At 39.7% G+C, this 22,917-nt stretch overlaps 1 protein-coding gene across 1 annotated transcript in view; it reads right to left on the bottom strand.

The window, feature by feature from the left end:
* Window positions 1-22,917, bottom strand: part of INTS7 (integrator complex subunit 7) — an 83,398-nt gene that overhangs the window by 55,209 nt on the left and 5,272 nt on the right. The window contains 4 exon segments of the mRNA NM_001076044.2: window positions 1,237-1,283; window positions 8,268-8,405; window positions 9,736-9,882; window positions 11,036-11,165. Of these exon segments, the coding sequence (NP_001069512.1) occupies window positions 1,237-1,283; window positions 8,268-8,405; window positions 9,736-9,882; window positions 11,036-11,165 (462 nt within the window).

Genomic DNA, 22,917 nt, shown 5'->3' with positions numbered 1-22,917 from the left:
GAGGCTTACCTGTATAGCTTTCATCAACTCCCTTGCTATCTGCCCTGTCTGTGTGGAGAGCCCCAGCAGATGGGAAGTTCAGGTCAGTCAGCGTATTTATTCCTTGGCTCCTCTACAAGGTCACATCAAGTCGCATCCCCCTGAACGTCAGTATTCCAAAGTGGCCTTCTGGATGTGACTCCAGGTTCTGATAAGCACTCCCTCCCCTGCAGCTCAGACAGTGCAGGACAACATCATCCCCTCTAGTTTACTCTGCCCACATCTTTGTAAATGGCTCCTTCATTAAACCCTATTTGAATTACTGCAATTCAAGTGTGACATGTTTCCTGCTGAGATGCTGTCTGATACAGCAGAAGTTTAGCAAAAACTTGCTTAATGTATGAGTGATGCTGCTTCTAATGAGAGCTTTCTGCAGGGCAGCCTTTTTCTGGAGGTAGAGGGGGAAGACAAAGGAATAAAGGGAAACCGGAGAGAGCTCAATCACTATATCTTGGTCTCCAACTAAGTGATCTTACTATGGCTCCATTTCCTTTTCCATAAAAGAAGAGTATTACCTATTCAAGTCTGCCAAATTACACAATACAAAGACACACCATTTAGAAAAATACAAAAGAAGTAGTGTTCTCTAGAGTTGTGCAATGCTGTAACCCCAGAGCTTTCTTTTATGACTATTACGAGAGTAAATGGGGTAATACATGGGAAGCCTTTGTAGGCTACAGTACGCAATTTGGATTTGGGTTTAGTCGCAGTTGGAAGATACTGGAGGCATATTAGCAGAGTGAAGAGAGTCCCTGAGTTTTCCCCCAGGTCAGAATGTTTTCCCCCTAAAAATATGCATTTCTTACTCAAGAATCACTTGATCAGAAGTCTTCCTCGATCAAGAGATATAAAACAGAAACATCTCCCCTTCCATCCTGCCATGGACTCTAGGGACTATCCCTACCTCACCTTTCTTCCATAGCACCTGGTATGTCATAAATTGGCTCATCTATTGTTACCACCCCTTCCACCATTAGAATGCAGGTTACCCGAGGGCAAGGACTCTGCTTTGTGTAGTATTGCATCCTAAGCTCCTAGAATAGTTCTGACATTTAGAAGACACTTAATAAACATTATTTCGATGAATAAATGAATGAATAGTGACTAGCACATAGTAAGTAATTAATGAATGTTAGCAGCTATTATTAGTATAAATACCATTAAGTCACTTCGTAACACCAAATGAAGAATACATACCTTGAATCATTTCACTGATTTTGTTACAGATTCCTACAGCAAAATCCCTTAGGAAAGAGAAAACAGTATAATCTTTAAAACCAAAAAAATTAAATTTGCTTAAGTTTTCTAAGGACTTATATAGAACACAGTGAGCTCAGGAGAAATGCAATATTCCAATCATAACTAATATTCCTAAGGTCAGATGCTGGGGATGGGGAAAGAAATGCAACCAAAACCAAAACTCCACAAAGCAAGTGGGCTTATGCCAACACTGTCCCCACATGATCTTCAAGGAAAGATGCTCTGATTTATGAGTACTGTTGCAATTTCATTACTGAATGACATTGTCTGAAATACTCAAGGTCACTATCTCAGTCTACAGTGTTTTAGGACACACTTTTAATTAAGAAAAGCTTTTGACACACAAGCTAATCATTTATATAAACAATAAAATACACAATAAAATAATAAAATAAAACAATATACAATAAAACAATAAAATATAAACAATAAAATAAAATATTCTGAATTTTAGAAAAACAGAGTAAGTATGAAGTAGTAGAAACGCAGTGGGAAATATGGGTAGAGCCAAATTATTTAAAAGTGGCCATTTTTAGATTAAAGACCTAAATGTAAGACCAGATACCATAAAACTCCTAGAGGAAAACAGGCAGAATGCTCTTTGACATAAATTGCAGTAATATCTTTTTGGAGCTGTCTGCCAGCAAGATGGAAATAAAAACAAAAATAAACAATGAGACCTAATTAAACATAAAAGCTTTTGCACAGCAGAGGAGACCATAAGCAAAACACAAAGACAACCTACAGAATGGGAGAAAACACAAACGATGCAACTGACAAGAGATAAATCTTCAAAATACACAAGCAGCTCATACAGCTCAATATCGAAAAACAAAAAACTCAATAAAAAAAGTGGGCAGAACATCTAAATAGACATTTCTCCAAAGAAGAAAGAAGACATACAGATGGCCAAAAGGCACATGAAAAGATGCCCCTCATCACTAATTATTAGAAGTGCAAAGCAAAACGATAATACAATGAGGTATCACCCCACACCAGTCAGAACAGCCATGTATCAAAAAGTCTACAAATAATAAATTCTGGAGAAGGTGAGGAAGAAAGGGAACCCACCTGCGAGGTTAGTGGGAAGGTAAACTGGTGCAGCTACTCTGGAAACCAGTACGGAGGTTCCCTAAAAAACTAAAACCAGAGCTACCATATGATCCTGCAATCCCCCCACTGGGCACACACTTGGAGAAAAACATAACTTGAATAGATACATGCACCTCAGTGTTGACTGCAGCACTATTTACAATAGCCAAGCCATGGAAGCAACCTAAACGTCCATCAAGAGATGAACGGACGAAGAAGACGTGGTATATACATACAATGGAACATAACTCAGCCACAAAAAGAAGAAATAATGCCATGTGCAGCAACATGGATGAACCCAGAGATTATCATACCCAATGAAATAAGCCAGATTAGGAAAGACAAACATCTTATGATACCCCTTATACATGGAATCAAAAAAAAAAATGATAGAAATGAACTTATTTACAAAACAGAGAGAGACCCACAGATATAGAAAACAGATTTGTAGTCACCAAGGGAAAGGGGAGAGGAGGGATAAATGAGAAGTTAGGGATTAATACACACACACCACTAAATATAAACTAGACAACCAATAGGACCTACTATACAGCACAGGGAACTATGTTCAATATTTTATAATAACCTATATGGGAAAAGAATATAAAAAAGATATATATATATAAAAAATTGAACACTCTGCTGTATACCTAAAAATAACATAGTTAAATATACTTCAATTAAATAAAAAATTTTAAAAGTAGCCATTTTCAAAATATTATATATCTGAAAAGTATTTTCTAAGGTGTTGCTTTTGAGTCTGTTGCAACTGAAATAACACTGAATGTTGCAAAAGTTATCAGTAACATGAATGCTTGGGATAAAACTATATAATATGTAAGGAAAGATGATACAGGTAACATGATCAAACTTGGTTCTTTCAGTCATGATTCATGACACATAAGGCATGAAATACTTTCACTCTGCAGTTCAATGGATGTCTATATAAAATATTTTCTGCCATTAAGATATTATTTTAACATTCTCTGACAAAATAAAAAGCACACATAAATTACACAGCGGCTGTCTGCAGGGTAAGCAGTACGCAATCCTTAGAGTTATGAGATGAACTAGCCATTTTTTCATGAAACTCCATAACTATTCAGAAATGGCTATTTGCATATTATCTTCTAAAAACATAAATAAAGTAAGCATGTAACTTTAAGAACAATAACTGGGTAAATTTTTTGCCAATCATAGCTTCTAAACAAAAACTAGCACTTCAGAAAACTTGTATCTGTCACCATGAGCTTGACAGCTTAATACTTAAAGCCTTTCCTGATGAGATCAGTGGTGATAACAACAAATATGATCCTTTGATATTTAACAACAAATTTGATATTTTACAATGGAAAGGGCCAACATCTGGTAGACCTGCATTAACAGAGTGAACCAATATTTCCCAAAAGACCAATGTCTAAGTTATAAAACCACACATAGGTAAGGGATGCCAACAGATTTCAATGTAATAGTACATGTTCACTGATACGGTTTTAGAGTTCACATTGCAACTAACTTTTATGAACCAACAATTTTCTAGTTCTGTTAGAGATCAAGGAAAAATATCCATAATTACCTACAAATCTTTAAAGATACTCCTCTCTTTTTCAACTATGTATCTGTGTGAGGCTGGCATTTTTTCATATACTTTAACCAAAACAACACATTGCAAAATGGTAAATGCAGAACCAGATGTGACAATCCAGCCCGACATTAAAGAGATTTGTCAAAATGTAAAAAACAATGTCCCTCTTTCCACAAAATTGATTTTTGTTTTGGAAAAATATTTTCATAAAGATATTTTTGTGTCAACACATTAGGAATTTGTTATTCTTTAAATGAATTAATAATATATTTTAAGTTTAGGCATTCATCTCTAATACAGTAAATACCAATCGATGTAATCTATATAAACAAAAAAAGCTCTTTGAGGGTGTCAATAATGCCAAAGAGTGTAAAGAGATTGTGATACCAAATAGTTTGAAAATTACTGCTCTGATATCAGCCTTATATTCAGTAAGAAAAAGTAAGCTCTCAATGTCTTTTGGGTACAAGGCAAGAGGTGTATTAGGTATCTATAGATGACCTGTTCAATTTCAGAGCGCTCTTGTATTTGTTATTCCTTCTGCTTGGAATATCCTTCCTCCAGATGGCTGCCTCTTCTTCAGGACTGTTTCAGCTCAAATGCCACCTCTTCGGGGAGGCTATCCCCGATCACTCTACCTAAGGAGCTTACTTAGGTCATCATCATAATGACAAAACTACTTTATTTTTCTGTAACATTAATGAGCAGCTGAAACTATTGTGGGTTTACATAGCAACAGAGCATTCATCTTTTCCACTCCTGTATGCCTGGTGCTTGGAATAGAGTTTGGACATAATGGATATTCACTAAGTATGTCTTAACTAACTAAATAATAACTTTTTTAACAAATGCAAAGTTTAAAACTTTGTTACGGGCCTCTAGGGTCAATAAACTGCAAGTTTGAAGCCTGGAGTTTTCCTTTTTTTTGGTCTAATAATATTTTTTAAAACTCTTAATGTCAGCATTAAAAATACGTTAAGAATATATAGTCTCATTCGCTGAGACTACAGAATAATCTGATTCTCCAGCTTCTTCCCACCCCAAATTCACATCTGACAACACTGGTCATACGTTCCTGCACCATCGCTGTCAGCTCGTACCCAGGAGCAGTTACCCTTTCAGATGGTGTGCACATTCCAGTCCACCAGTGACCACTAGAGGTCACCACTCTGCTTGACAATGCCTCCAGGTTCCTGAAGTCATTTGGGTTTGCAATTCCTCCTCTGGGACTAGCTCTTAACAATTAAAACCTTTCTGGTGGCACAGTGGTCAAGAATCCGCCTGCCAATGCAGGAGATGCAAAAGAAACAGGTTCAATCCCTGGGTCAGGAAAATCCCTTAGAGAAGGAACTGGCATCCTGCTCCAGTATTCTTGCCTGGAAAATTTCATGGACAGAGGAGCCTGGCGGGCTATAGTCCATGGGGTCACAAAGAGCTGGCCACAACTGAGCACGCACACCCTCAGAACAAGTTACCTGTGGTTATGGTAGCAGACAGGTAGAAACAGGATTAAATCAATTTTTAAAGCTTTTTTTTGGTCAACTACTCTAAGATCCAAAACTAATAAAGATACTAAGATAAAAACCCATCTGTACTGGTTGAGATATCTGATCTCAAACCAGGTCACCATTTCTGAGGGAAGTGCACGCGTGTGTGTGTGCGTGCGTGGCTGTTCAGTCCTGTCTGACTCTTTGTGACCCCATGATTGCAGCCCACCAGGCTCCTCTGTCCATGGAACTTCCCATGGTAAATGCTAATCTGGAAAAGGTGTATTTTCTTGATTTTCACTCTCTAATACATTCTGCTAAGTACTTCAGACTTAACTATTGTACTAACTTGGTATGTTTAAACATCACAAATCACAAGTATACCATATTGAAGCCTGGTACATTAAAAACTGCTTCTATATAAACTGTTAAATGTTTACTGGTCATCAGTTCTATAAATGAAGAATCATGTTATTCCTATGTTCAGATCAGATCAGTCACTCAGTTGTGTCCGACTCTTTGCGACCCCATGAATCTCAGCACGCCAGGTCTCCCTGTCCATCACCAACTCCCGGAGTTCACCCAGACTCACATCCATCTAGTCAGCGATGCCATTCAGCCATCTCATCCTCTGTCGTCCCCTTCTTCTCCTGCCCCCAATCCCTCCCAGCATCAGAGTCTTTTCCAGTGAGTCAACTCTTCGCATGAGGTGGCCAAAGTACTGGAGTTTCAGCTTTAGCATCATTCCTTCCAAAGAAATCCCAGGGCTGATCTCCTTCAGAATGGACTGGTTGGATCTCCTTGCAGTCCAAGGGACTCTCAAGAGTCTTCTCCAACACCACAGTTCAAAAGCATCAATTCTTCGGCGCTCAGCCTTCTTCACAGTCCAACTCTCACATCCATACATGACCACAGGAAAACCCATAGCCTTGACTATGTTACTTAGTCTTAATCTTTTCCAAGATAGATCAGAAATTCCACAGCTGATAAAATTAGCTTCTGATAATCACACATGAGAAAAACTGAGACAAAAATGATTTTCATAAGCACATTCTAATACTAAACCACAGATTTATCATCTATATTTAGAAAACTATTTTTAGAGCTACTCCAAGGACACACTTAATTGGACAGATTTAAAGTACTCACACCTTGACAGTGTGATAAATATTCACCAGATATAACTCTTAACCAATAAAAGTAATTTTTAAAAAGTTCTTGCAATACCCATGACTCTCAATAAGAAAAAAATGCCAATTTTCAAAAGCACAAATAGGGATCATCTTTACTTAGATATTTTTCTTCCTCAGTTACTGTCACACCTACTACTTTCAATCAGTAAATAAAAGACTACACAGTTTACGTTCTCTAATCTCCTTTTCCAGTGAATAATCCTGGAATTCTGAAGGTTTGATAAGAGCAGTTGAAGAGATGAATGAGCATATAATTAAACTATAAAGATTGTTGCTGCTAAGTTGCTTCAGTCGTGTCCGACTCTGTGCGACCCCATAGATGGCAGCCCACCAGGCTCCCTCGTCCCTGGGATTCTCCAGGCAAGAACACTGGAGTGGGTTGCCATTTCCTTCTCCAATGCATGAAAGTGAAAAGTGAAAGTGAAGTCGCTCAGCCGTGTCCGACTCTTCGAGACCCCATGGACTGCAGCCTACCAGGCTCCTCCGTCCATGGGATTTTCCAGGCAAGAGTACTGGAGTGGGGTGCCATTGCCTTCTCCTAACTATTTCAAGTCTTATCCAAATTTAGCAGAGGCTCTTAATATAAATGCTATTTTTACATTAAAAAATTCATTAGTCACCTGATTATAAAACCAAAATTTGCTCCTAGCAGGATATACAGAAATTTGTAAAAAGGAAAATAAAAATAAGATAATATCTTCACTCAGAGACAATATTTCGATACATATCCTAAATACTTGCTTTTCAAATAAATGTGTAATATCATATAACCTATTATGTAACCTGTTTCCAAATATATTTCTAAAATAAATTAGTTATAAAAGCTGACATAGTATTTCACTGTATAATCCTATTTATCTTACTGGCACACTGGTTGGAATTTGTTACTAATTTTTTTTTGTTATTATAACCCTATAACTAGCATCCTTGCAAGTAAGTATCAGTACACACTGCTGATTCCTTAGGATAAATTCTTATAAGTGGATTTTCTAGGTCCAAGGGATATACAAAATACATATTACCAAAATGCCCTCCAGAAAGCAGTGTTATTTTCACATCATCAGTCAGTAAAAGAAATAGTATTATTTTTTAGAGAGGATAATCCAGTAAGTCAAACACATTAATAAAACTATGGCCAATATTTCATCAAAAAATAATATATATATATATGGAGAGAGAAATACTATTTTATAAGATAATAGAGTATGATACCCCAAAGAAGTTAAAATTGGTTTCAATTCCAGTTATTATCTCTGTCAAACTGTCCAGACTTGAGAAGATAGTAAGAAAAGAATAATTCAGTATTAGGACAGTATAGGTTTGGGGAAGACACCTCAATGGACAAAGCTTCTGCTTCCCAATGAAGCCTTCCCCAACTATTCTAATCCCAGGCTGATCCTGTCCTTCTGAGAACTTTAATTTCATTTACAGATTAATGCCAACATCTGTACTTAACTCTTCTATTTTATGGATTAAGTCCTGTTTTCCCAGCATGGAAAATACATCTTGCTGTTTACATTTTTCTATATCCCTTAGTGTTTACATATATAAATGAGCTATTCTTTCAAAACCTCTTCTTGGGGAGCCAAACTATAAAAGGCCTAGGCTTACTTCGACTGTGCAGAGAAGTTAGCGGCAGCAAAAACAGCAGCTTCAACTTCTACATTATCATGTGAATCCAGACTCTGCCGAATACTATGATGAGCATTCTTCCTCTCAGGAATTATTGATGCCAGACTTCCCAACATCCTACGCAAACAGAGAAACCCAAAAAGAATGGAAATACAATAAGTTCAAGATCAGAAAAGTAAGAAACAGGCAAAGCTTACCAAAACTAAAGTTTGTAGGTCAGTCCATAAATCTCAGGTTAATGACATATCAATTTTAGAAATTAGTGACTCAAATTCTGTAAACATTTTTCCATACTTCAACATGTAAGAAAAATTAACATGGTTAATTTAACACAAGCAAAAATTAAAAAAAAAAAAATCACCTTGAAGTACATGCCAAGTACCAAAGACAGCCCAGGAAAACAAACTTTTGAATTACTAAAGCATCAAAATGCCAATTTTCTAATGTTGTATAAAGAAGTCCATTTTAGCAAAGCATTAAGAGTCCAATATTTTTACTATTAAGCAGACCCACAAAGTAAAAATGTAAGACTTCCCAGTCTTTTTTCCACATCAGTAATTACTTGTATCATGATTTTCAAATCTCTCAACATCAAGAGAAGTAGAGGATGTCCCCTGGAGCTCATATCAGAATAGAGGAAGGTATAGTTTAGGAAAGTGAATTTCAAAAATCCAAAGTTTACACATACTAATTTCATAGATGACAGACCTAAAAAGAGGATATGGTTCAAGCTGGTTTTAAGGCTTACAAAATGAAATTCTACCAAAATTTTTTTAATGCCAAGAAAGAAAAGGAAATGCTGAAGAAACTAAGGTGGTTGTACCTGGCATTCTCCAAGGAGTCGAAATATAAATTATCATATATAAAAATGAGCACATAACCAAAGATGAATACAGAAAACGGACATGAAAAAGGAAGAACAAGGTCAGAAAGGTAAAAGTTCAAAATAAGCATGAGGCTTCCCTGGTGGCTCAGAAGTTAAAGTGTCTGCCTACAGTGTGGGAGACCCAGGTTCTATCCCTGGGTTGGGAAGATCCCCTGGAAAAGGAAATGGCAACCCACTCCAGTATTCTTGCCTGGGAAATCCCACGGATGGAGGAGCTTGGTAGGCTACAGTCCATGGGGTCACAAAGAGTCGGACATGACTGAGCAACTTCACTTTCTTTCTTTCTTTTAAACCATACTTACATTTGAGTTAACAGATCAGAACATCTACCTACAAAAGGAGTGTCTGAAACATAAGTTACCAAAACTGTATCACAGACGGTTAGCTCTAAAGCATTTACAGATTGGGATGGTTACCATATTTTCTCATTGACTCTTACTAGGAAAAACAAAAATGAATTCTTAATATTCAGAATAACAGAAGTAAATGTACGGCCTTTTGGGGGTATAGAAATACAACTCAAACAATCTTGTGGTGACTCAGCGGCGTAACAGAATATACCGGAGTGTGATGGCTCTTGCAACAGGGTCATTACTATGAATCACAGAGAAAATTCTCTTCACAAACTCATCCACATTTAGGATCTTCTCCAAATGCTTCTCACTTTGTTGGGTAACTTTAAGAACACAAAGCCTCAGGAAATTGTTTCTAGGAAGAACCACAGATAAAATGAATTAGACCACTTTAGGAAAGTAATATTTAATTAGGAATCAAAGCAACACAAATGATATCAATAAATTTTAGCAACAGGCCAATGTTTTTCAATCTTAACATTCTGTTTTACCACAGAAACAGTCAAAAGCCTGTACAGTCATCCCTGTGATATCTGCAGTGTGCAGGGGAACTGATTGCAGGACTAGCCCCCCACCAAACCCAAATCCTTGGAGACTGAACTCCCTTCTGTAAAATGGCACAGTGCCTGCGCATCCTCTCACATAGTTTAAATCATGTCTAGATTACTTGTAATACCTAATACAATGGAAATGCTATGGAAACAAGTGTAAGTACAATGTAACTAGTGGCCAGTGGCTGGCAAGTTCAAGTTTTGCTTTTTGGAACTTTCTGGAATTATCTTCCCACATATTTTTGACCCGTGGTTGGTAGAACCAATGGATGCAGAACCCTGAGATAAGCACTAAGCATAAGCAGTTAGCAGAGCCTGCAGCCCTGCAGGAAGGCACCCAAACAGCCATAACATAGAAAGAAGCCTGGGAGCCAAACTCAATCTCCTCAGTCCTACTAGAACCAAGAAGATGGTCTTCCTCCTCTCAAGCTAATTCTACAGCTTCTTTTCTGCAAGTCTGATTAGGTGTGTGTGTAAACACACGAGTATGTGGAGAATGGTGGAAAGAAGTAGGAGAGGGAATGGCATAGAGAAAGAACAGGTATATATTCAGGCTTTGCTTACATGTTTCAGGCACTTCACAGTGGCCCATAATCTCATGTAACATGTAATCTCATGTTATAAAAATAAATTGTTAAATCAGAAACTTCTCAAAATGAACTGCACAAAGCCACAGATATTTCCAAAATACACAATTATATATCAAGGTTGTCTTTAATTTTGAATTATCCTGTCCCCCAAAGAAATAAGTACTCTCTGCCTTATACTCTTTACTTTGGCTCAAAATGCTATTAAATTTCACACTAAAATTTGTTGTGAATTTCCACATGTGTCCACTAAAATGGTAAAAAACCATCATGTGGAAGTCCTGAAAGGCAAAAAGAATACACACTATAATATAAAACAAAGAAATGTGAACAAAGCGCTTTAGGACACCAAGGGCTTAAAAAGACTTACCCAACTCTAAAAACATCAGCTAACTTTAGGAATGCAGAATTGATGAGAATGGGGAATGGATACTTCTGAAAGAGCCTGGGAAAGCGGACAACTGCTTCACACTGTTCACCAAGCTTGCCAGATCTTAGACCTATGGAAACCATTAAAAGGGAAGAACAGATTACAAATTTTTGACTATAGTAAGGCAAAAACAGCAAATACCAACACAGTATTACAGACTAAAATTATTTACACAGTAAAATTACAATCATTCTTAACAATTAGATAAAGTACAACAGTAACTCGTTATGTTTTCAAAAATAAAAACGACACATGAAATAGTAATTTTGGAAAGTGCCACCTTTTTAAGATGTAATGAAAGAGAAACTTTTTTTTTTTTTAAAGGTTGACTTGATAGAATATTTGGGGCCACAAGTAAATTTCAACAAATATGCAAGGACTGAAATCATATTATGTATGTTCTCCATTACAACACAATGGAATTAAATTAAAAATCAGTAAGAGAAAAATATTTTAAAATGTTCAAATATACTGGAAATTAAGCAACACAGTTATTTAAAAAACCCAATAAGATGAATCATTGAAAGAATTAAAAGTATAAAAGAAGAAATCAGAAGAGAAATTTAAAAGAGGAAAAAAAGAAACTAAATCCTTAATTTGCACCATATACAAAAATTAATTCAAAATGAACCACAGACCTAAGAGTAAGACCTAAATTATGAAGCATATAGAATAAAGGAAGAAATCTTTGTATGCTTGTATTATGTAAATACTTCTTAGATAAAACACAAAAAGTGGGCTTTTTAGACTAAAAGATTAAAAAATGATAAGTTAAAACTTCATAAAAATTTAAAACACGCTCTTCAAAATACACTTTTCTGAGAATAAAAAAACATGCCACATACTGGAAGAGATATTTATAGAACATGTATCTAACAAAGGACTTCATCCATAGTTCTTATGTCTCTAGAAAACTCAGTTTTTTAAATGGGCAAGATGTGAAGAGAAATTTCATTAAAAGGGAAATACGGATGGCAAATATAAGCACATGAACAGATGCTCATCATTATTAGTCATCCAGGAACTATAAATTAAAAACAACAGTAAGATACCACTACACATCTACTAGAATGGCAAAAAATTCCCAGTCCATCAACTGGTGAATGAATAAACAAACTGCGGTACCTCCATACAATAGTCTCCTACTCAGCATTCAAGAAACTAAGATCATGGGATCCGGTCCCATCACTTCATAGCAAATAGATTGGGAAAAAAATACAGACTTCGTTTTCTTGGGCTCCAAAATCTCTGTGGACAGTGACTGCAGCCATGAAATTAAAAGATGTTTGTTCCTTGGAAGAAAAGCTATGACAAACCTAGCTGTTGCTGCTGCTGCTGCTGCTAAGTCGCTTCAGTCGTGTCCGACTCTGTGCGACCCCATAGACGGCAGCCACCAGGCTCCCCGTCTCTGGGATTCTCCAGGCAAGAACACTGGAGTGGGTTGCCATTTCCTTCACCAATGCATGAAAGTGAAAAGTGAAAGGGAAGTCGCCCAGTCGTGTCCGACTCTTCACAATCCCATGGACTGCAGCCCACCAGGCTCCTCCATCCATGGGACTTTCCAGGCAAGGGAACTGGAGTGGGGTGCCATTGACAAACCTAGACAGCATATTAAAAAACAGAGACATCATTTTGCCAACAAAGGTCCATCTAGTCAAAGCTATGGTTTTTCTAGCAGTCGTGTACAGATGTGAGAGCTGGGCCATAGGCAAGGCTGAATACCGAAGAACTGATGATTTCAAACTGTGGTGCTGGAGGGGACTCTTGAGAGTCCCTTGGACAGCAAGATCAAACCAGTCAATCCTAAAGGAAATCAACCCTGAATATTCATTGGAAGGACTGATGCTGAAGCTGAAGCTCTAATACTTTGGTCACCTGATGTGAAGAGGCGACTCACTGGAAAAGACCCTGATGCTGGGAAAGATTGAGGGCAGGAGGAGAAGGAGGCAACAGAGGATGAGAAGGTTGGATGGCATCACCGACTCAATGGACATGAGTTTGAGCAAGCTCCAGGAGATAGTGAAGTTCAGAGAAGCCTGGGGTGCTACGGTCCATGGGGTCAGGAAGAGTCAGACACAACTTAATGACAGAACAGCAGCAGCAAAAAAAAAGGAACCCGTTACTGATGCGACAACATGGGCGGATCTCAAAATCACCATACTAAATGAAAGAAGTCAGACCCAAAAGACTACTGCATGACTATATATTACATGACATTCTGGAAAAGGCAAAACTATGAAGACAGAAAGTGGAAAGTGGCTGCCGAAAGCTAAAGAAAGACTGACCACAAAGGGGCACAAGGAAGTTCTGGGGGTGAAACATTCCAGGCAGTGGCTTCATGACTACATACATTTGGTAACTTTATTACACACAAATTATGCCTCAATGAATGATTCCTTTTTTTCTTTTGGCTGCACTGCTTATGGGCTCTTAATTCCCAGATCAGAGATTGAACCCAGGCCCTCAACAGTGAAACCGTGGAGCCCTAAATGCTGGACCAGCAGGGAATTCCCTCAATGAATTTGATTTTTCAAAAATTCAACAAACAGTTAATGTTCAATCCTTAAAAAAATCCATTAAGAATGAATATCCTGATATGAAATTAATAGTATCACCTCAAATAATTCTTTTATTATTTTGCCACTTATAAAATGCTGATCATATCTGCACAAGAATAAGTGCCCAAGAATACCTCTGTTCAGTAAAGTCTGCTCATTGTTTAAAAATGACAAAGGAAATACCTGGGGTTAAAACAAGGAATGTCACTCGCCATTCAGTCCTATGAGGAATGAGTCACTGACCTACAGTACACCTTGAAAGGAATTCAGTTTAAAGAACCAGATGAGGCACTCCGTGTTTTAAGCAAAACAGGCCAAACATGCCCTTAGGCAGTTATATTTCAGGGGGGGGAAATTTATGAACCTGGAGTCCTGCATTTTCCCACATGTAGAAAAGCACTGAAGTCATTAACTGAGATGTGTGTTCCTTGAGACTGTCAGTAACCTACAGAGATATCTGTCGGCTTGCACATACTCCTTAGTCAAAACTGCACGATACACTGACCTCTCCCCCTACGTCTTCAGAGCGATTTCTCAGAGCTTTCTGGAAAGCTGTCTCCAGGGCTATAGTCCTCAGTGAGACACTGACTGAAACTGAACTCACCGCTCTTACACTGTGCGGCTGATTCCCAGTGGACAGAGGGCTCTTTCCTGGGTGCCTCTTTGTCTCATTGTGGAAGACTTACAAAGTAAATGTGCACATGCAATTTCTACGACTTACTAATGACTCAAGTTCTGTAGGCACACTCAGCTTAGTTATCTGGTACTTGGAACATATTTCCTCATAGGAAAAAAAATAGCACCATCAGTATTTAACAGTACTCTGTGATCTAATGGCTGCTTATAATAAAAGTTGCTAAGGGAAAATTAATCCAAAATTAATTTCTGAGAAATTCAGAACATATCCCTTCTTTGTCTGCTCCCCTCTCCCTATACACCTCACTCACCAACTTCCATACACACAAGAACTGCCACTAGGAGCTCTTGGAGTTTTCTTCCCATTAAATGCACTAAGTGCCAACAGAGACCTTCTGGGGGACTAGCAATGGCTCCCGAAGCCTTGAAAAGGCGGTCAAGGGACACAAAGCCAGGGCAGTGAAGGGAAAGAAAGGCAAGCCTCAAGACAGAGATGAAGGCAGAGAAGGGAGAGACGTGCGCTTGTGTACATGTGCCGGGGGAACCCAGAGCAACTGGGTTTCCTTCCTTCTCTCTCTCTCCCTGGTTTAGAGATGCACATGACAGCAAAGTTCTGTTTGTAATAAATTAACCTTAGTTGGGATGAAAAAGGGAAAGAAGGAAGTAGTCTAGGTACAAGGAATCTCCTCAACAGAATATGATCCACTTTACCTTCCCTTTAAAACAGAATCTCAGACCAATTTATTTAAACTAATTCAAAATGTACCAAAGATAATTTTGCATCTGCCAGAGAAATATTCTGATTTCTCTAGTGTGGTCAATTTTTATTCAAGATAGACATTTATTCCTGTAACAGAGCCTTGGGTACATGAGCTAAAGAACAGTAAATGTCTTGTTTATTTTCTGATATGAGAGTCTTATGAGAGAGGAAATGAGAAGGTAGGGTGCAAAAGAGAGAAGCGTATTCAGTTCAGTTCAGTTCAGTCGCTCAATCATGTCCGACTCTTTGCAGCCCCATGAACCGCAGCACGCCAGGCTGCCCTGTCCATCACCAACTCCCGGAGTTCACCCAAACTCATGTCCATTGATGTCCTCTGATGTCCCCTTCTCCTCCTGCCCTCAATCTTTCCCAGCATCAGGGTCTTTTCCAATGTGTCAGCTCTTCACATCAGGTGGCCAAAGTAATGGAGTTTCAGCTTCAACATCAGTCCTTCCAATGAACACCCAGGACTGATCTCCTTTAGGATGGACTGGTTGGATCTCCTTGCAGTCCAAGGGACTCTCAAGAGTCTTCTCCAACACCACATTTCAAAACCATGAATTCTTCGGCGGTCAGCTTTCTTTATAGTCCAACTCTCACATCCATACATGACTACTGGAAAAACCATAGCCTTGACTAGTCGGACCTTTGTTGACAAAGTAATGTCTCTGCTTTTTACTATGCTGTCTAGGTGGGTTATAACTTTCCTGCCAAGGAGCAAGTGTCTTTTAATTTCATGGCTGCAGTCACCATCTGCAGTGATTTTGGAGCCCCCAAAAATAAAGTCAGCCACTGTTTCCCCATCTATTTGCCATGAAATGATGGGACCAGATGCCATGATCTGTTTTCTGAATATTGAGCTTTAAGCCAACTTTTTCACTCTCCTCTTTCACTTTCATCAAGAGGTTCTTTAGTTCTTCTTCACTTTCTGCCATAAGGGTGGTGTCATCTGCATATCTGAGGTTAAGAAGTACATTAAGGCCTATGATATAGCAACATTCCTGTGGTAGGAGACAGATGAACCTCTGGGCCTAACAGCTGGTGTTTGTTAAGTGGAATAAAATTGAAGCTTTCTTCTCATCCAGACACCCCAAGGACAAAGCTAGTGGCAAAAGCTGAGCTCTGCTAAAGTAGAGAGATAAGGTCCCCATTCCTGAGGTCAGGGAAGATTTCCCTATCTATACATGCACAGGAAGGCTTCTTGGGGGTCAAAAAGGGAAGCCCCTGCCACCCCCTCCCCACACAGTAAGCATGGAGACGTAACCACAGGCCTGTGCGGTGGGATCCGTCATAACAAAAAGTTGCACACCCATCTTGGGGAGGGTGCTAGGACCAGTCAGGCATAAAGAAAGAAACAAGATAACTGGCCAAATGCAAACAAAGATCCAGAAGGACTGTCCTGTTTAAGTGATTTAACCACATTCTTTCTGCGCTCCTCATTCAGGATGCCTGCCCTCCTCCCCTGGTGTGTGTCTCTGCCTAGTTTCTGGTTTACTGCGCTCCTCCTCATTAGACAGGACACCCAAACCCTTTTGCTCAGGGTATGTAATTCTGCCTTGCTTCTATCTTAAACTGTTTCTGTGTGCTCCTCCACATGTTATGCTGTGTCTCTAATAAAAACTTTTACCTGTTTTCATGGTTTTTGCCTCCTGAAAGCATTCTTGCTTTCAAACGGGGAAAAGAGCCAAGGCCATTTTGTTTCTAGCCTCCAGTCTCTGGCGGTCTACTGGTCAGGATTCCTGTTTTCCATCCAGGCTACCCAGGTTCCAATCCTGGAGAAGGGAGCAAAGACCTCTCTTCTGAGCCGCTCACTGATCTCCCCAGGAGATCATTCCTAGCCTGGGACAGTGTGGTATCCAGCTTGCTTGCTCCAGGCCAATTTTAACTCCAGGATAAGCCAAGCACCGAAAACCGGGGCTCAGCACAATCAGATTCTACCCTTAGAGGGGTTTAAGAGAGGTTATTCACTTTACTTCTGATGCTAGCTACAACAAATCTGAGATGAAATGCCCTGATCAAAAGACCTAAGTGTGATCATAAGAATGCTCCTGTGAAGACCTACTGTGGACGGATATGATTGCCTTTTACTGTATTTTACCTTTTATTCTCCCGCCAAAGAAGCAGAGTTCTCTTCCCTTCCAGTGCCTGGAGATAAACAGTGCTTAACTTAGTCACAACACACAGGGAGACTAGGAAGAACTAAAGCAAGTTGTCTGTAAACAGCTTATTTAATTAAAATTCATTTGGCAGCAGTGAAATTTCTCCTATTTCTCACTTAAAATGTGCAGAACATTTTGCTAGGCCAATGGTTTATCAGCTCTGGTTCTGCATCAGAAACATTGGTGAAAATTTTCAAAAATGTCTATGCACAGTACTCTTGCCTGGAAAATCCCATGGAGAGAGAAGCCTGGTAGGCTGCAGTCCATGGGGTCACTAAGAGTTGAACTGGACTGAGCGACTTCACTTTCACTTTTCACTTTCATGCATTGGAGAAGGAAATGGCAACCCACTCCAGTGTTCTTGCCTGGAGAATCCCAGGGACGGGGGAGCCTGGTGGACTGACGTCTATGGGGTCGCACAGAGTCGGACACGACTGAAGCGACTTAGCAGCGGCAGCAGCAGGGTTCCTCCCCAAACCTAGCAAATCTCCAGGGTGGGATCTGCCAAGCAGCCATGAGGCTGCTTTGAGAAGAAAGGCAAGTAGATCCTCAGGCTAGTCTTTGCCATGTATCTTATTTGACTTAAAACTATTAATAGTAGACCCCTGAATCTGGCCCTGAGAATAATTTTATGATACAATGTTTTTTAAAGGTTTTGAATGCACTGTCAAATCTTAAAAAATGAAATGAGATTTCATATAAAACCCAGAATTTGGGCTTTTTCTGAAAATTTAAAACATCTGAAATGTCACTGAAGAAGCTGAGAGAGTCGTGACTAAAGAAACATCGTAGTATTGCAGGTCTGTGTAGAAAGCCAGTTAGGGTTCATATCATTTCTGATAATAGCCACAAACATACCTAGTCGTATGACTTTCTCCAGCAATTCTGGCTACCTCTGGCATCACTACAAACAAAGCTAGTGGAGGTGATGGAATTCCAGTTGAGCTATTCCAAATCCTGAAAGATGCTGCTATGAAAGTGCTGCACTCAATATGCCAGCAAAGTTGGAAAACTCAGCAGTGGCCACAGGACTGGAAAAGGTCAGTTTTCATTCCAATCCCAAAGAAAGGCAATGCCAAAGAATGCTCAAACTAGCGCACAATTGCACTCATCTCACACGCTAGTAAAGTAATGCTCAAAATTCTCCAAGCCAGGCTTCAGCAATATGTGAACCGTGAACTTCCTGATGTTCCAGCTGGTTTTAGAAAAGGCAGAGGAACCAGAGATCAAATTGCCAACATCCGCTGGATCATGGAAAAAGCAAGAGAGTTCCAGGAAAACCAAGCCTTTGACTGTGTGGATCACAATAAACTGTGGAAAATTCTGAAAGAGATGGGAATACAGACCATCTGATCTGCCTCTTGAGAAATTTGTACGCAGGTCAGGAAGCAACAGTTAGAACTGGACATGGAACAACAGACTGGTTCCAAATAGGAAAAGGAGTACGTCAAGGCTGTATATTGTCACCCTGCTTATTTAACTTCTATGCAGAGTACATCATGAGAAACGCTGGGCTGGAAGAAACACAAGCTGGAATCAAGATTGCCAGGAGAAATATCAATAACCTCAGATATGCAGATGACACCACCCTTATGGCAGAAAGTGAAGAGGAACTCAAAAGTCTCTTGATGAAAGTGAAAGTGGAGAGTGAAAAACTTGGCTTAAAGCTCAACATTCAGAAAACGAAGATCATGGCGTTCGGTCCCATCACTTCATGCAAAATAGATGGGGAAACAGTGGAAACAGTGTCAGACTTTATTTTTCTGGGCTCCAAAATCACTGTAGATGGTGACTGCAACCATGAAGTTAAAAGACGCTTACTCCTTGGAAGGAAAGTTATGACCAACCTAGATAGCATATTCAAAAGCAGAGACATTCCTTTGCCAACAAAGGTTCATCTAGTCAAGGCTATGGTTTTTCCTGTGGTCATGTATGGATGTGAGAGTTGGACTGTGAAGAAGGCTGAGTGCCGAAGATTTGATGCTTTTGAACTGTGGTGTTGGAGAAGACTCTTGAGAGTCCCTTGGACTGCAAGGAGATCCAACCAGTCCATTCTGAAGGAGATCAGTCCTGGGTGTTCTTTGGAAGGAATGATGCTAAAGCTGAAACTCCAGTACTTTGGCCACCTCATGCGAAGAGTTGACTCACTGGAAAAGACTCTGATGCTGGGAGGGATTGGGGGCAAGAGGAGAAGGGGACGACAGAGGATGAGATGGCTGGATGGCATCACTGACTCGATGGACATGAGTCTCAGTGAACTCCGGGAGTTGGTGATGGACAGGGAGGCCTGGCGTGCTGCAATTCATGGGGTCGCAAAGAGTCAGACACGACTGAGCGACTGATCTAATCTGATCTGATACTAATAGAAGTTAGATATTATTCAGTAATGCCCATTTTAAAAATACACAGATAAAGAATAGGTAAGCAACCTGCCTAAGAAAAACAGCTAATATGTGGTAGAGATGGAACTCAAATCCTAGCAATCTGATCCTAATTATTATGCTAAAATGCATTTCCAGCAAGCAACTAGAGGATAAAGGTTAAAACTAAAGAAGAGATTCCAATGGGATTTTCGAGTAGTACACTTCTGAAGGATGACAAATTTCAAGGAACTGAAGAGAAATAATATAAACTATGGTAAACTTGGGATTTATTAATCAAGTTTTTAAAACAGCATGCATTTATAGGTAGCCTGTATCAGTCAGAGTTCTTAGCTGCAAGCAACAGAAGCTAACTCTGATTATGCAGGAAGTGAGTTTTGACGGAGGGTTTATTAAAGTAATAAACTGTTTCAAGGCTGAACTCTTAAGAATGCTTATCTCCACCCTACCAAACTGATTAGATGACTAAAACTTTTGTGGCTGGGAAGCACCAAATGCTAGAATTAGCACTCCTGTCATCTAGGAATGTTGTAGCCCTCGCTGCTGCCTGGGCAGTGTACTCTTCCACTCTGCCTTCCTGTGTCTCTAAATCACAGAGCCTGGAGGAAGTTTGGCTGGCAAAGCCTAGTTCACATCCTGCGCTCTTGAAAGGGAAACTAGGAAAGTGAGCTTTTGCTTCCACGTCAATGAGACAGGCTTGTGATGTGGGCCACTCCTCAAGCATAGGAAAATGTTCATAAGACACGAAGGGGCCACCAATATTACTAGTATCCACTACAAAGAACACTGCCAATACGAACTGTAATGAGAGTACACATTATTGTACACATTTGCTTTAGCTAAGGTGTAAGGATGATTCAAAATGAAACCGTAACATCCTAACATCTTAAACTCTATTCCCTAAAAATGAACGAAGGAAGGGAGAAATACAAACTCAAGCATGCACCACACATAATACCAAGGCCATCCCACAACCCACAGCTTAATAAACTGATCATGGTAACATCTCAGTAAATTATATTTAAAAAGCAAGAATAAAAAACTGACATATATATGATAGTCAACAAAGCATCCCTCCCCCAAATTTCAGAAACTGTCTATAAATATACATGGTGAGAAGGTATGCAATATTGTGCAATATACACAAAGAATACTGATTTAGAATCATATACAAATTAATGTTATGAACACCAACTTTCAGGATATTCAATAACTTATTTTGTAAGTTACAAGATAACAGCTCTTCAGTTCAGTTCAGTCGCTCAGTCATGTCCGACTCTTTGCAACCCCATGAATCGCAGCACGCCAGGCCTCCCAGTCCATCACCAACTCCTGGAGTTCACTGAGACTCACATCCATCAAGTCAGTGATGCCATCCAGCCATCTCATCCTCTGTCGTCCCCTTCTCCTCCTGCCCCCAATCCCTCCCAGCATCAGAATATTTTCCAGTGAGTCAACTCTTCACATGAGGTGGCCAAAGTACTGGAGTTTCAGCTTTAGCATCATTTCTTCCAAAGAAATCCCAGGGCTGATCTCCTTCAGAATGGACTGGTTGGATCTCCTTGCAGTCCAAGGGACTCTCAAGAGTCTTCTCCCAACACCACAGTTCAAAAGCATCAAATCTTCGGTGCTCAGCCTTCTTCACAGTCCAACTCTCATATCCATACATGACCACAGGAAAAACCATAGCCTTGACTAGATGAACCTTTGTTGGCAAAGGAATGTCTCTGCTTTTGAATATGCTATCTAGGTTGGTCATAACTTTCCTTCCAAGGAGTAAGCGTCTTTTAATTTCATGGTTGCAGTCACCATCTACAGTGATTTTGGAGCCCAGAAAAATAAAGTCTGACACTGTTTCCACCATCTATTTCGCATGAAGTGATGGGACCGGATAACATGATCTTCGTTTTCTGAATGTTGAGCTTTAAGCCAAGTTTTTCACTCTCCACTTTCACTTTCATCAAGAGACTTTTGAGTTTCCTCTTCACTTTCTGCCATAAGGGTGGTGTCATCTGCATATCTGAGGTTATTGATATTTCTCCTGGCAATCTTGATTCCAGCTTGTGTTTCTTCCAGCCCAGCGTTTCTCATGATGTACTCTGCATAGAAGTTAAATAAGTAGGGTGATAATATACAGCCTTGACGTACTCCTTTTCCTATTTGGAACCAGTCTGTTGTTCCATGTCCAGTTCTAACTGTTGCTTTCTGACCTGCATACAGTTTCTCAAGAGGCAGGTTAGGTGGTCTGGTATTCCCATCTCTTTCAGAATTTTCCACAGTTTATTATGATCCACACAGTCAAAGGCTTTGGCATAGTCAATAAAGCAGAAACAGATGTTTTTCTGGAACTCTCTTGCTTTTTCCATGATCCAGCAGATGTTGGCAATTTGATCTCTGGTTCCTCTGCCTTTTCTAAAACCAGCTTGAACATCAGGAAGTTCACAGTTCACGTATTGCTGAAGCCTGGCTTGGAGAATTTTGAGTATTACTTTACTAGCATGTGAGATGAGAGCAATAGCCACACATAAAAATGAATCTGTGGATTTCAATAAGAACCAAAGAAGGGTCTTGAATTTTCGGAGCAGTTCTCACAGCTGGCCAAGGGATCACTGGCTTTAAGAAACAGTCCATTACAATGCTTGTTTTTATGTGACTCAGTTAACAGTCTGACCTTCACCTCAATTCTATTATACATGATCTTAGAGGTCCATGGGCTTCCCAGATGGCTCAGTGGGAAAGAATCCACCTGTAATGCAGGAGATGGGTTGGATCCCTTGGTCGGGAAGATGTCCTGGAGTAGGAAATGGCAACTCACTCCACTATTCTTGCTTGCAAAATTCAGTGGACAGAGGAAGGTCACCAAGAGTCAGACACGACTGAGCACACATGTGCCAACGCCAAGAGGTCCACCTATCAACACTATCAAACTAAGTGTGGTCTGGTAGTACAGATTCTTAAAGAGAAAGAATTTGACTCAGTGTGGATCACATGTCAATTTCTGAATCAGTTATGGCACGGAATTAAGTCACTTGGTACAATCTTGGCTGCAGAGATCTCCCTCTTTGGAAGGGGATATGAGGATACTTGTAAGGCCTCACATTTATTTATCATGCCAACTACATCTGTGCCAATACGGACAGTGTAAAAGCAACCTGTGCTCTTCTTGTCTGATAATTCAGACGGGAAAATAAGGGAGACAAGATAGTTGTCCTGATTTACAGCACACTTCATTACTTTGCCAACAAAGGTTCGTCTAGTCAAGGCTATGGTTTTTCCAGTGGTCATGTATGGATGTAAGAGTTGGACTGTGAAGAAGGCTGAGCGCCGA

This window comes from Bos taurus, chromosome 16 (genome assembly GCF_002263795.3).
Source record: "Bos taurus isolate L1 Dominette 01449 registration number 42190680 breed Hereford chromosome 16, ARS-UCD2.0, whole genome shotgun sequence".
NCBI classification, from domain to species: Eukaryota; Metazoa; Chordata; class Mammalia; order Artiodactyla; family Bovidae; genus Bos; species Bos taurus.
This window is presented reverse-complemented; position numbering and strand designations above follow the sequence as displayed.